Here is a 16,083-nt window from a genome sequence, read left to right on the forward strand (position 1 = left end):
GCTGAAAATAGCAGATATACAAGCTCTGAGCTTGTAGATCGGCTATTTTCAGCAAGTGAGAAAACAGTCATTATGACGGCATCAAGGCCCCGCGAAAATGCATTTTGTTCGACTACATCAACTGTAGATTTAGTCGACTAAAATCTTTAGAGTTGTGTGTGTGTGTGTGTGTGTGTGTGTGTGTGTGTGTGTGTGTGTGTGTGTGTGTGTGTGTGTGTGTGTGTGTGTGTGTGTGTGTGTGTGTGTGTGTGTGTGTGTGTGTGTGTGTGTGTGTGTGTGTGTGTGTGTGTGTGTGTGTGTGTGTGTGTGTGTGTGTGTGCATATGGGTATAAATGTGTGTAGTCTGTACTGCCACCTGTGTTTGTGTACATTTACCGTATAGATGCAGACTACCCATTGACTCAGCAATACGTTGTCCTTGGACGTGACTTCCACTTTGGGCTTGTGAGGAAGCAGATCGAACGACTTACGACGGTGGCCCTCTGATTTATCGTGCAAGGCTGGCAGCCAGATCCTTACGTCGTCCTACTTACTGCGGTGTCTTGCACCGAAAGTATAGCAGATTTACAAGCTCACATGCGCCTCGTTGTGAGCTTAGATCACAACATACGTACGTATATGAATTAGGCATGACTGTCTCAGTGCTGAAGCACACAGTGAACATGACTGTCTCAGTGCTGAAGCACACAGTGAACATGACTGTCTCAGTGCTGAAGCACACGGTGAACATGACTGTCTCAGTGCTGAAGCACACAGTGAACATGACTGTCTCAGTGCTGAAGCACACAGTGAACATGACTGTCTCAGTGCTGAAGCACACAGTGAACATGCCGTTCAGAAACGTCACTTAAGCCATTCTGTGCGGGAACCCCTTTTGGTGTTTTAAGCATTGTGTTATACTTGGTGCTATTGAAAATAGCAGATCTACAAGCTCAGAGTGCCGCGCTATGAGCTTATAGGTCTGCTATTTATTTTTAAATCGTGAACATGCGGCACAAATCTTTGAATATATATTCTTTCAGAGCGAACGTTTTTAACTCAAATCTTTGCTTCTGAGGGTTTCCTTCCTGGAACAACATATTTTCAGATGGCGGTCGGTGGCCAATTACATGTCATTTTTGGCGTCCTTGACATGAAATATTGATACAGAAACATAGGTATTTCAGAAAACTGTCAGGATTTTTTTTTATTTCGACGTCGGGCCTAAATAGGATAAGCATCGTTCAGTGAGCAGGAGGGAACAGGGAACCGAGTATATAGAGTTTATTGCTGCTCGTGTAACCATGGTTTAGTGCTGTATTTATTTATTGTTCAGTATTATTACTCTTTGCTACTGTCATTCCTGGAATTTCCCCCTGGGGGATTAATAAAGTGTTATCCTATCCTAGGGGCGGATACAGTGGCGGATACAGTGGCGTGCACAGATGGACACTAGGGGGTGCTAGAGCACTGCCTGCCCTTTTCCCTCTGGACAAATGTGCCCTTTTGTACAGTGTACTGCACACTGCACAGTATATGGACCATATATAAATCTCACACTATTAAGGCAACCGGCCGGTTCCACGTGCACACGTTGCCCTTTTTGTGCTTGTAGATCGGCTATTTTCAGAGAGTGTAAAATCAGCCATTACGACGACATCAAGGCCCGCCAAAATACATTTTAGTCGACTAAATCAACCGTAGATTTAGTTGACTAACACAAAGAAATTCCAGGTGACTGCAATGTGACTAAAACTAAATGAATCCCTCTATGACTCGTTCACACCTTTTGCATCTACAGTATATTGCATATCTCTCTCTCTCTCTCTCTCTCTCTCTCTCTCTCTCTCTCTCTCTCTCTCTCTCTCTCTCTCTCTGTGTGTGTGTGTTTGTGTTGGTCTTGGCTCCGTTGGCTCCATGAGTCATGGGAATAGAGATGACCTTCAAGAGCCGCTAATTGCATCTTCACCTCAAAACAGCTCACATTAGCAGGAACATGTCTTCATAACATAACATAACCAGGGACGGATTAACCCCCACGAGGGTCCCTGGGCCCGTAATCTTTTTAGGACCCCCCCAAGCGCACACAGAATTTTCAGTTTTTTTTTTCCTTTATTACCTAAATTGAACACAATCAACGGCCAATGAAGGCTGAAATGTATATTGGGCTGGTGTTAATGTGGTTTATGTATGTTTTGAAATAATAATCAAAATCTACAAAGTACAAATACCTCAAAATTGTACTTGTAAATGTAATTAGTTATTTTCCACCACTGCAGAAAACACGTTGCCAGTTACAATACAATGTTTCAGCACATCTACATCCATTGGAGAAGGAATGATTCAGCACCATTGTATGGATTCAGCATTACAGTCGGGTTTGAATATTATTGCACACGTACATAAATCTTGTCAATACGTATTTTTCTCCCCCCTAAAAAGCATAAATAAAGGAGCTTTACATCATGGTCTTTCAGGATAGCTGAACAGAATATAGCTACTGTAAAACCACCTCTTCAGACTCCACCTTGCACTAGCCTCGAGTCGACGACATTGCAGGCGTATGCAAAGGCTAAATTATGTCATTCTAGATAGCATTTTATGTAGACATAGCCTTCTATAGTCACGTGTATACTTAGTTTCATTGTACAGATATTTTACTGTTAGACAGATGTTAGGTTCTTACTAGCTTGTAATGCTCAATCTCTGTAAAAGCGCGCTATATAAATGCACCATTTACCATGTTTCTTTCTTATTTAATTAACCTTGCATTGACCACAGTCCAGTGGAAGTGTTTTGTGAGGCTCAGATTGTTGGCATTCAGCCTGTAACAGCACCGCGTTTCCTGTCCTGACCTGAACCTGCATTCATTGATTGCTTGTCTAAAGGCGAGATTTACTTATAAAACACTAGATAGGCAGGGCACAAGTAAATTACCAAGATTTTCACGGGGAAGCTTTCAAAAGGTATACCAAATTGGATTTTTGGCGCCGCAGTTCTGATCTGCTGAAGCAGCACAACTGCTGATAGGCCATTTTCAAAACCATGGTCAATGAAATGGATTTTACCAATTATTTTCTCAAACCTCAGTAAGATAAAGGATGAAAAAAGAAAGGCTGACTTAAACTAGTGGGGCAGGCAAACCAAAGGGGACATTAAGACACAGTTTGACATTCAGTGATGTGATGTTGGATGGATGCCCATGCAGCCATACAGCCACACAATCAAACCCACACGCATGACAACAAACTAATGTGTGTGTGGCCTGTCGTTGATACGGTATCAAAGCAGACATGCTGGTACTGTATGCTGGTACTGTATGCAACACAAGCGGCAAACAAACAATGCTATTTTTGGCTCGCCTGCAACAATGAGGCCAGACCCCATCATCCACACATACAAATTACTTTGATTGAATGTTAGTTACAACTTACAATCTACATCAGTGGTTCCCAAACTATTTCATGTCAAGGACCCCCAAATTGACATTAATTAGCCCGCGGACCCCCATTTGAAAAGATATGCCAGTGTACCCCAATGGAGAAGATTTTTACAGCTCTAGCGGTGATTTTCACCGATTTTTCAAGGACCCCCAGGTTTGACTTGAATTGGGCTACAGACTCCCAATGGCATTTATATCTCTGGGACCCCCATGTATATTGTAAAATCACAGTTCATTTATTAATGAGTTAATGAGTTACAGATCCATAAGGGTTCATTTTGTTCCTAATTTATCATTTAGCTTGGGTCTCAAGGACCCCTGGGGGTAAGGACTGTAAATGGAGAAACACTTCAGGTCCAGGCCAGGGCTACCATGAGCTCACAGTGTGTTGCGAGTTTGTAGATCTTTTGTTTATGCTGGGGACATGGGGTTTAAGTGGTTTATAGTTAGTCAGAGTATCCTTATCTCTTTATACTATATTGCAGCGTCAGGTTTCAAGCATACAACCACCACTGAAATCGCACATCAATCTCCCTCTCCCTCCATGTTAAAAAATAAATTGTGTTACCGCGGCGCAGTGTTTACTCGCCTGGTAGAGACACTCTATAGATATGATCAATTAAACTTAACGTAATATCAAAAACCAACAGCCATTAAGTCATCAATAATGTTTATAGAACACATTGTAGTGAATTCTAAGTAGTTTAGAGACAGTTGGAACTTGGCACGGAGCCATCGTTGTGCGGTCGAAACGAATGGTGTCGGTAGCCTACTTGGAATTCACTAAAACATGTTCTATAAACATCAGATTAATTAATGGCTTTTTAAAATGTATACATTATGATAAGTTTCAGTGATCATATCTATAGAAAAGTGTCTCTTACCATGCGAATATATCAGTCCATTGTGTTGTGCTGGATCATGTCCATGCAGTCAAGGAAAACATTCCAATCGGCCTCTAGCTTGTTTAAATTTCTAAAGTAGCGTTCCTTGTCGAGTGGCAACAAGGATCTGTGATCTGGCAAGCCATGACGCCTACTTTTAAATGAGTAGTATTTAAAGCATCTGCGTTTGAAAACCCAACACTCCACTGTTTATTCTGGTTGGGAGAACTCTGAACTTAACTCCCGGCTCCACCCCCCAGCTATATTATATATATATATATATATATATATATATATATATATATATAAAAAGTCGGTGTCCATCCCTCCAGACATATGGTGTTAGATGGTGGTTACTTGGTGTATTTAACAAACTTTCAATAACTTTCCTGTGTTATTTTGCCCATAATTAACATAACAGGAATGATTTCACACAAACGTGGCTAAAGTTTGAAGTATTCTCTGTTTTTTCAGTATGTTGCAGAGAATGATATTTGTTTGTATGGTTTGATTGATGATTGATTGTTAGCCAAGAGGAAAATTTGCAAGAGAGGCCAACTTTGCGTCTATTCATTTCCGATGGGAGAATGAACGTGAACACAGCTTCTGAACCATTCCTTAACTCCATGGTCACTGAACTAAATACTGGCCCCAATCATCCCAAGGCACACAATATTTACAATATATTCATAGTAAAATGGCTTCTTTTAAGCAAACCACGCCTACTATATTTAGGAGGCCATTTGTAGGCTTTGTGTACCATTTCGCCTATAGTGGCTCCAATGAAGTTGGCCCATCTTCATACATAGACCATCTTTGTTGTTAGCTCCAGTGTAAGGAGCATACCAACCCTGGGTTTGTGCATAGGGAACCTACCAACACTGGTTTTGCGTAAAGTGGGACATTGAGTACTCTAATTATTATGTTTATATTATTATGTGGATAATTGGTTGAGTAATACATGTATGTGACACTTTAAAATGTGTATTATGAATTGTGATGTCTCTGGACATTGAGAATTAATTGGATAAATTGTGGAATCAATTCAGGTTTGGTATGGTCCAGTGGGAGGGGCCTATATAAGTAGGGAGACCTGCCAGTCAGTTAAGGTTCCTGAACTTCCTGGGGAAGATCTGGACAGTGTGCTGAGGGAAGATTTCACAGAGATTCTGGGTTAAGGAATTATGGGATGGGATCACAATGGGTGGACTTTGTTACACTTTTATTTAGTTTGTTGGTAGATATGGAAGATAGTAAGATTATGTTTGATCTATAATTTAGATCAAATAATGCACCAATAGTTGGATGCCAAACAAAAAGAAGAATTCAGTTAAGGTAGGACTGTGGAGGTGAGAAGACCAATTGGGCCAAGCTGACCAGTTAGTGTTGTAAATACTTTTGTTCCATTTCATTTTGACCACTGGTCGTTTGTGTAAAAAGGCGAATAAAAATAACCACTTCATCTCTGCATCAAGGACTCTCTGGCCATTTCTCCAGTATTTTTTCTAGATTTGCTATTTTTCAACCGGTGCATTTCGGCAAACACTACCCACACTAGGTCAGAGTGTGACGGTTGTCCGGTTGGCCTTGCAGTGCACTCATTTGTTCACTGTCTATCGAAACGAAGCAGAAATGCCAAAGAAGATTATTATATGTTGATGCACGATGCAGTGTTGATGAGACCACATGAGTCATAAGTGCGTCGTCTGATTTCCTGCCTGAGTTATTCTTCATTGTGTGCCAGTGTCACACACTTAAAATAGCACATCTTCAAGCTAATAATGTGCTGCAGTGCAGGCAGCATGATGCGTTGTATGTTGGCTTGTAGATGTAGAACGTTTGGTGTGCAACACCCGTGTGCAACTAACTACAGTATGACTCTGGCTTTAACATCTCTTTACTGCTTCTAGCTAATGAAACATTTGCCCAGTGGACATAATATAATGGCATTATGGGCCATATGACATGATGTGAAAGAGCACACGGACGGACGGACGGACGGACGGACGACTGAGTCCTATGATTCATCCACAGAAGTATAAGGTAGCCTAAGGTTGTGTGTGTGTGTGTGTGTGTGTGTGTGTGTGTGTGTGTTCCCCCATGCCAGTGTACCTTCTGTTTTTAGTATTCTCGATCCAAACGCGATGCAAACTTTAGAGCATACATGGGCATTGGGCAACTGCAGCCTTCACTTAATGCGGCCTGCAGGTTAATATACTGATATAATATTGATTTGATTTCAGCTGTTAACAATTTCAAGCATGCAAGCATATGACTTTGCTTTAAAATGTTGTCTTTTTCATCTACCGGTATTTGTATTTATAAAGTTAACGCATTAAGCATTAAGTTAATGCACTCGAGATTCCAATTCAAATAATGGCAAAATATTATTCAGGATTCCAATTAAAACATAATCTACATGCCACATTTGGCCCCCACCTACACTTAATGTGGCCCTCCGGTTAATATCCGAATATTGAGATATGCCTGATTTCAGCTGTTACAATTCCCTGCTTTAATTACTTCAGTCTATATTAGTAACGGGATGACTACTATTAAAAGTAACCTACAGTATAACTAAATTAATTTGAAGTTAAATAAACATGTTACTTTTCAGGATTCCAAAAATAAAAACAGGATTTCAATTCAAACATGCAATGTGGAGTGAGTGTGGAACTATAGTGGCCCTCTCCATCGCCAAAGTTGTCCACCCCTTACCTTCGAGAGGTATAGTAGTAAATCATGCATGCTCGATAGAAGGTGATGCCCTGGCTGAAGGCGACTCTTCTAAGGCTTCTAAGGACCTTCTGTCCGGTGGCAGAAACTTTATCAATAAATCAGAGGCAGATCCTTCCTTCACGCAAGACTTTATGAAATAAATATTGACTTCCACACCACATAATATTTCTCTCACACAGTCCACCTCGCCCCGTCTGTCTCACACCCTCCACCTCGCCCCGTCTGTCTCTCACACTCCACCTCGCCCCGTCTGTCTCTCACACTCCACCTCGCCCCGTCTGTCTCTCACACTCCACCTCGCCCCGTCTGTCTCCCTGCAGGTGCTGAAGGGCTGCAAGAGGCTGTCCATGTCGGTGTGCTCTGTGGGGCGTGTTCCTGGAGGTCACATGGCCAACCATATCTACAGCTGGGTGGACCCGCGAGGCCGCAGCGTGTCACCTCCCCCTGACATGGCCGACGGCACCGGGCGCTTCCATGACATGGACGAGAGGACGGTAAGGATGTTTCATGTGTTTGCGTGTGTGTGTGTGTGTGTGTGTGTGTGTGTGTGTGTGTGTGTGTGTGTGTGTGTGTGTGTGTGTGTGTGTGTTGGATAGAGATAAAGACAAATGCACGTGCACGCGCGTGCGCGCACACACATACACTTTATTTAACGTTAAATGATGTAGGCCTACTTATAATAGATGTGACACACCCATACAGGATATACCAAAATATATATGTCTACATATAAATGCCATATAATCACTATAATAGATATAAGAGAATAGGTACACACACAAAAAATGCAGATTAGTGTGCTACTATCAAAAATGTATAATCCTACACTAGCAGGGAAGTGACAGTGACGGTTACAAACCGCATATCCTGAATCAAGTTATAAAACAAAAACAAACAAGACAAAAACAACACACAACATGGCATGGTCACCCCTCAAAGCAGAACATAATGACCATAACGGTGCACCCACACATAGTTCCTCAAAGCAGAACATATATAATGAACGTAACAGTAACACAACATATAGCTCCTCATAATAAATATACTAAAACAACCAGGGCTGGACTGGGACAAAATTTCGGCCCGTCATTTCCGCACGAACCAGCGAGCAGATAGCAGAAACTCTACCGCCTGCTCTGTCGAGGCACACACAAACACACAAGCCCTAATACCACCACTTTTACAGAACAACATAAATGATACAAATGAACTACACAACCCTTTTTTTTGCTCTCACAATGTTGCTGGCAAAAGGATTCAAGATAGATATTTGTCACTCACTGATACAGGTACAGTGAAATTATCATGATGGCACTGGCAGAATGGCAGCAGGCCCGAACTGGTCCGCGGGACCACCGGGACCTTTCCTGGTGGCCTGCCGCCTATTGGTCTGCCTTCCTGTCAATTTTCTTTTTTTTTAATCAATCTGGAATGGCATGGAACTGTAAGTTACTTATACTTACCACGTTTCCTCAAATTTGGATACTGAGCCTCTTAACCCATTCTGACCTGAGATCAGATTCATACGAGGTTTCCACTAACCCATTCTGACCTGAGATCAGATTTAAAAAAATGTCAGTCGTTCTTTGATTTTTCAAAAATAGCAGACCTACAAGCTCGTAGCGCGCCACTCGGTGGCGCGCTATGAGCTTGTAGATCTGCTATTTTTCAATAGCTAAATCATAACATGACGCTAACACCAAAATGGCTGCCCGTTCAGAATGGGTTAAGGCTCAATTAAAGTAGAAAGTTTTACGGATGTCATATAGGTCTTACCCGAATTCTGTCATCATCATGGGTGATGAAAGTCTCTCCAAAAGTCCATGACATAATACATATTGTATTATGTGAACAAAATGTATCAGTCTAAGGGGGATTGATCCAAAGTTTGCCCTGGCTTTTCTTTTCTTGGTAATTACATCCAAAGTGAGACAATGTTCCTGCAGTCTAATACTGTTCCCGCGGAGTCGATAGCCCACCGACGCTGAACCGCTGCTCTCTCGGCGTCGTTGAATCAACGGTCAAGTGGCCGTCAGCATTTGACAACAATTTGTAAAGCAGCCTGAATTAGCGGCGACTGGAAATCAATGTATGTTTCTCTCACGGTGCGTCCAAAATGTCCTGCCCCGCAGTCTGTTCACCTCCTCTGACTGCTGAAGGGAAACTGCTGCATAAGCACCAATCAACTCTGTTGATGAGGCAATGCATCCAAAAACTTCTTGGAAAGCAGATTCACGCCTTGTTATATAAACTGCTGAAATAACTGGGGTGTAAAGTTTATTCTTAACACAAAATGCTAAGGGCTTCTATTTTCATTTGTTTGATAAGTGGGAAGACTGATATGGCTCCCTGGCTATGGGCCTGAGGTTTGAGGCAGTGTGGTTTAGGTTGTGGGCCAGGGAATGATTTGTTGGCTCCCACTATGAAGACCGATACAAGGCATGAATCTCCATCACTGGAGGTGCCAGTCGATATGCCCGCATGCCAGCTCTCTGCTTTATGAAACCAACCTGTGGGAGTGTGATGGATACTCTTCATTAACCACTTGAACCCCATGCAGCATCCATATTCTGGCTGGGGGGAACATAGCCGACTATCCGAATATTTCTGGTGAAGAGATTTGGTGTAGACCAGTGAGTGGTTTTCAACCTTTTTCATATCAAGTTCCATTATTTATTTGGCATTTGAGCCACGGTGCAGATGTTTAACCGATTTTGGGGCGGGAACCCCTTTTGGTGTTAGCATTATGTTATGCTTTAGCTATTGAAAATAACTACTGCTTGAAAACCACTGGTGTAGACGGGGGGCAAAATCGGTCCAAGTACAGTTGCAACTCGGCTCGGTTTTACCACAGTCTATACTCTACTCTATACTCTTATAGACCTTCACAAGTTCACCTTGAAGGTCCCCCTTTGGCTGAGGTTTGGATTCCCACACAGGAGAACCGCGTTTGAATCCAGATGGTTTACGTCAGTGGTTTTCAACCAGTGGTCCAGGGACCACCAGTGGTCCTTAAGGGGGTTCCAGGTGGTCCCCAGCTAAATGATGGAGAGTTGGTAACTAAATGGACCCTTGTAGCTCCTGAGAGCGTAAAATGAAACCAAATGGATCTGCATTACTAAGTTAATTTACAAGACGTCTACACAATTAGAGAATGTCAAATAATTATTATTTTGTTCAACGTTTGCCTGTTATCAATCCTAATGGTAACAACATCAATACAGCATGGAATTGTCGACAAACTCTTATCCAACGACAACAAACTATTCTTTAGTTTTAGGTCTGTGAGGCTAGATCTAATTGAATGGTGGTCTGTGGCTCATAGTGCCAATTGAATAGTGGGCCTTGACATTGAAAAAGGTTGAAAACCGCTGGTTTACGTAACCACTGATGACTGATTGTACATTTCTGTGTGGACATATCGCAGGTGATCCTGAACATGGACGACGGTCGTTCGTTGGGTCTGATGATCAGAGGAGGAGCAGAGTATGGCCTTGGGATCTACATCACTGGAGTGGACCCTGGATCAGCAGCAGATGTTGGAGCACTCAAGGTAGCCTAGCTAGCCTATTAACCACGCTCCCTCCTGCACTGTTTCTCCTACAGTGTACGGTTGGGTTCCCTTCGTTTTTGCAAATCAGGATCTTTAGGTTTTTCGTAGGTACCTCTCTGTACTTCTCCTCATCCACCCCCCTAGTCCAACCCCCAGATTCTCAGCCACAATATTTATTAAATGTGCAGTGTGGCCATTAAGCCACAGGGTGGCGTTTTCAAACTATTGAGCACTGTGTGTGTGTGTGTGTGTGTGTGTGTGTGTGTGTGTGTGTGTGTGTGTGTGTGTGTGTGTGTGTGTGTGTGTGTGTGTGTGTGTGTGTGTGTGTGTGTGTGTGTGTGTGTGTGTGTGTGTGTGTGTGTGTGTGTGTGTGTGTGTGTGTGTGTGTGTGTGTGTGTGTGTGTGTGTGCGTGTGTGTGTGCTTTTTAAAAACACAATATCTATATATATATTACTTTTTCCAGTAACGTAAGGTATTACTCTGCCAAAACAGTAATATTATACCTGCTATGCTGTGCTGTGCTGTACTGTACTGTAGTCATCTGTACTGTAGTCCTCTGTACTGTACTGTAGTCCACTGTACTGTACCTGCCCTCTACTGTACTGCCCTCTACTGTACTGTACTTCCCTCTTCTGTACTATACTGTCCTGTCCTGTCCTGTCCTGTACTGTACTGTACTGTACCCTAATGTACCGTATCGTATTGTAGCATACTGTACCGTGCTGTATCTTACTGAACTGTGCCATACTGTACTGTACGGTACTGTGCCATACTGCACCCTGTGTATGTGTGTGCGTGCGTGCGTGCGTGCGGATAAACGGCCATGTGCTTGTGTACCCCCTTTCCATTAGGGTAGAAGGATGATAATCTCTATATTAGTGCTGATATCAGATAGATATGGTAGAACCCATATATGGATAGATCTGACTGGCTTAGTCATCATGACAAGCCTAGTCGGAGGATATATATATACAACCGTTTGAACTCCGTGTGCTATTTTCCGACGGCTGTCTGGAGAAATTATTCTCACGGGGTGCGGGGGAAACCCCACCCCTGTGAGTTAACACAAAGTCGTCAGCCAGCACAGCCGTGGCCGATACAGACTTGACTTTTTGTTCATTCAGATAAACAACAATGCTCTCGGGCACGCGGTTTTTGAACTCCAACAATATCAATTCCCGCATTTCATAAATATTCTTCACTTTGCTTGCCTGACACCATTTGTCAAACATTACCTCCTTCTCATGCGCAAACTCCACGTACGTCTGATTGGCAGTTTTTTTCTTATTTCTAAATTTCTGTCTGTAGGCCTCCGGGACTAATTTATACACTCGCAACACAGCCGACTTCACCACTTCATATTTTAGGCCCTCTTCTATCGGTAAACTGGCGCATACCTCCTGTGCCCTCCCTACCAGCTTGCATTGCAATAGTAATGCCCACATTTCTTCTGGCCATTTTAGGGCAGTGGCAATGCGTTCAAATGTATTGAAATACGAGTCCACCTCACTTTCTCTGAACTGGGGTACCAATGCAATGTGCCTACTCATGTCAAAATGTCCCTTAGTGGAACTGGACGGCTGGGATGTTATCTCACTGGCAGCCACGGGTGGTGACCGCTCCACTTCCAACGCTCTCAATTTTAGCCTCATCAGCTCCACCTCTAGCTCTCTGTTACGAGTCTCTGTCTCTTTAATGCGTAAATGTAACACAAGCTCCTCTTTGTCTGTACTTGCGTGGGCTGCTGATATGACATTGTAGCTTATGTTGGATAGGATGTGAGCAGCACGGTCTGCCTTTGCGTCATCACGTGGCTCCTCCGTTCCCTCGTGTGTCAACGCATTCCGTGCCTCGGCCCCCCCGCTACCATGAAATAACCCACCCTTTTCCGATTTCTCACTCAGACTCTGCTTCAAGTCATCTTTATTTGCATTAAGTGGCACCTCAACCCCAAAGAAATGTACTAGCAATAACAAGTTTGTACACCGGTCTAATGTTTCCCTTGAGGGACCCTTCTGACTTTGAAAATCCTCCATATCAAACGACTCCATAACTTTACCAAAACTGGTGGAGTAGAACTTGGCAGGAGGCCTGTTATCGGTTAGCTACATATTCTGGATCAAGCGATGCAAAGGTTACATTTAGCTACATGTCTGTTCAGGCTTCACAATGACTCTCTGACAGCCTTTTAAACCTGGCGTCCTCTGTGCACCAATCCGGTGAAGTTGTGTCGGTACCTGGTCCTTCCCCTGTCACAATCACCCACTCACACCACGACACACACGCACGTGAGCCTGCACACACAGGTGCGCGCGCACACACAGACTACACATTACACATTACAGAAAACACTGCCCGACTTCATAACCTTTAGTATCATGATCATCACAACTGGGGTTTGCTACAGGTTACTGCGGTGAGTTCTACACAGTAATCAGCAATAGAGATTTGAGCTATTTAACGGCCCCAGTCTTCTAAGATCATGCGTCTTAGGAAGGCCGTGCGAATCGTCTCCCTGGGAATTTTTGCTTTCATTCTGGCGTCCCTGGGTGTCTGGGCCATGAGTGACTTGAAGTGGAGGACCGGTCACGATGAAGGGAGGACAGGTGATTGCAAGCTTGGCTTTGCAACTTGTAAGGTCGCCACCCTGTACCCAGGTTTTGGATCTGTGCCCATTCCCATGTTCCTCGATTCTAACTTTAAGCGATTCCCCAACATCAGAGAGTGTGGCATTCCATTTGGAGTTAATTCACATGAAGAGAAGATCCTAGAGGACATTCTTTCGGCTACAGGAAACTACGGTTTAGGGGAGGACCTGGATAGTTTGGAAAAAAAGAGTTGCATCATCATCGGTAACGGAGGTATTCTGACCAACAAATCTCTGGGCCAGGTGATCGATACGTTTGATGTCGTTGTGAGGTTGAACGCAGCGCCGGTGAAAGGGTACGAGACGGACGTGGGCTCCAAGACTACCATGCGCATCTTATACCCCACAAGCTGCCCCAAGAAGACGGAGCAGATAGAGGACCAGTCACTGTTTGTCCTCTCTGCATTTTTTGCTAAAGACCTCGATTGGTTTCGACATATGGTCTTGAAGACGATGCCTGATGCAGTGCGATTCTGGAAGCCAGTGGCACAGCACGTACCAAGAAAGCCAGCCGACATGCGGATGCTGAACCCCTACTTTATCAAGGAGGCCTCTTTCCTGCTCATTGGCTTGCCGTACAACGATTGTCTGCCCGTTTGGGGTCAGAAAGCCAATATTCCCACCTCAGGGGCAATTGCCATAACCATGGCGCTCCACCACTGTGACCGAGTGGCTGTGGCTGGTTTTGGCTACAACATGAGCGACCCTGATGCCGCTTTGCACTACTACGAAAACCTCAAAATGTCAGCAGTGACAAAAAGTCCCGATCATAACATAGTGAAAGAAAAGCGGTTTCTGGCTAAACTTGTGAAGGCTGGAGCTATCGAGGACCTGACCTTGGGCATCATGTAGTAATTTGTCTCGCGTTACTGTAACATGGTTAATAGTGCTTCCACTTGCCCAGGCATTATATTGTATTGTGATCCAGTGTTCTGTGACTAGGGTCGTTTGCACCAAATAAAGCTTAGTTTAGTGTTAATCAGGGATTTGTTGATCAAGGATTAATTTTAATTCGAGTTGTGTTGCACCACTTAATTTTAAGCATTGCATTAGATAATGGTGTACATGTGAAGACTGTTGCCCCCTCTGCTCCGGCCATTTTAAAAAAACGTGTCAGCAAAGGAGCAACCCCAGGACAGTCACACACGGTTCAGCACGGCAGCCCATCAAAGAGCAAGAGAGAGAAAAAGGACACAAATTAATATCATTTCGATGTACTGGAATTGGAGAAAGAGAAGAATATAATTCAGATAGAAAATGCAAAGTTACAGACAGAAGTGCTTCTGTTGCAGAAAGAAGTGCTGCTGTGATACACCATAGACAGTCCAGACAGTTTTGTGTTTTGTTTTTGTGTGGATTATAAATGATAGATGTGGGCTATGAGTTTTTGTATTGAGTTGTACTGTACATCTCCAAACTGTTAAATTCTGGGCGGGAACCCCTTTTGGTGTTAGCATTATGTTATGCTTTAGCTATTGAAAAATAGCAGATCTACAAGCTCATAGTGCGCCACCGAGTGGCGTTCTACGAGCTTGTAGGTCTGCTATTTTTGAAAAATCGACTGACATAGCTTTTTCAGAAAACTGTCAGGATGTAGAAGACATTTTTTTAATCTGATCTCAGGTCAGAATGGGTTAATTATTCAATCAATCCATCAATATGATCTGAATTTAATTATTTATTTAGGAAATTGAAGAAAAACAAGACAACTGTTCTTTTATGAGTATGAAGACAAATATGTACTGTACAATAATTGTACAGTAGACGTTTATTTGCATTGGCTGGCATACTTATCTGCAGATGTGTGTTGTATTGGACTATTAATAAATTAACACATTGGACACTTTGACATGTTTAGTATCTTCCTCAAAACACAGGCATTGAACAGCGCTCATTGTATTGGCTGTACAGTACACGCAAGGAAAATATTACATTAACATGTTATAGAAGATGTAGAAGTGATTATTATAATTACAAATTTATCTTTCATTCAATTGATAGAGAAAAGTTTTCCTTTAGGCTTGTGTGTACATAATACACACCCGAATTAAGCAGCAAAATGGTTCTCAATTAAGGTCTTAAGGTCTTCATCGTCATGGGGACCCTCTTCAGCATCTTCTGGCAGCTGGTCTCCATATCTCCCAAAGTTGTACAACACTGCCACTGCAACAATGACTGTCAATGTTGTCTTTAGCTTTATTCGAAGCCCAAGGAAACCTCCTTTTCCAAACTCCAAACTCTCTCTCCACAAGACCTCTTGCTTTAATGTGGCTGGTATTGTACCGTCTCTCTGCTGGTGTTTTGAGGGTGCAAAATGGGGGTCATCAGGTAGGCACGGCAGGCATATCCAAGGTCACCAACTATAGGTGGCCTTGAAATGCCTGACTTTCAAGCAGAGCACAGAGGTGGCTGTTGTCAAAAAATCCGGCTGTCATGTGTTGATCCTGGCCATCGAGCTACAATGTTGCTGATTTGGCCCTCCTCGTCACACACAACCTGAACATTAATAGAAAACTGTCCCTTCCTGTTGCGAAACAGCTCTCCATTTGCTCCACCACGGTTTTGAATGGGGATGTGAGTACAGTCAATTGCTCCTAGCTCTCCTGGAAAACCAGATCTTCTGTAAAACTCAGCAGATGTTTCTCTTGTTGGAAGCAAATCTTATGTACTGATTTTTTAAAGACGCAATTGCTCGGGATACTCTTTCAACAATCCTACTCACTGTTGAGTCATTTACTCCAAAAAGGTCCCCATCCACCAGCTGGAAGCATCCGGTTGCATAAAAGCGCAAGGCTATCAGCAGCTGGAGCAAGGGTGGTACAGCTGCATTCCTCTCAG

The 16,083-nt window shown here is 43.2% G+C and overlaps 2 protein-coding genes across 2 annotated transcripts in view; both read left to right on the forward strand.

The window, feature by feature from the left end:
* LOC308317730 (whirlin-like) overlaps window positions 1–16,083 on the forward strand; it is a 76,465-nt gene that overhangs the window by 28,430 nt on the left and 31,952 nt on the right. Inside the window, exons 4-5 of the mRNA XM_080767000.1 lie at window positions 7,365–7,538; window positions 10,472–10,597. Coding sequence (XP_080623126.1) covers window positions 7,365–7,538; window positions 10,472–10,597 — 300 coding nt within the window. The remainder of the gene's footprint in view (window positions 1–7,364; window positions 7,539–10,471; window positions 10,598–16,083) is intronic.
* On the forward strand, window positions 13,081–14,097 carry LOC308317781 (CMP-N-acetylneuraminate-beta-1,4-galactoside alpha-2,3-sialyltransferase-like; the record flags this gene model as incomplete). The annotated part of the gene is made up of 1 exon (XM_080767059.1): window positions 13,081–14,097. The coding sequence occupies one exon, from the start codon at window positions 13,081–13,083 to the stop codon at window positions 14,095–14,097; it is 1,017 nt and encodes a 338-aa protein (XP_080623185.1).

Source organism: Protomyctophum bolini (assembly GCF_963924005.1).
Source record: "Protomyctophum bolini genome assembly, chromosome: 6".
Lineage (NCBI taxonomy): Eukaryota > Metazoa > Chordata > Actinopteri > Myctophiformes > Myctophidae > Protomyctophum > Protomyctophum bolini.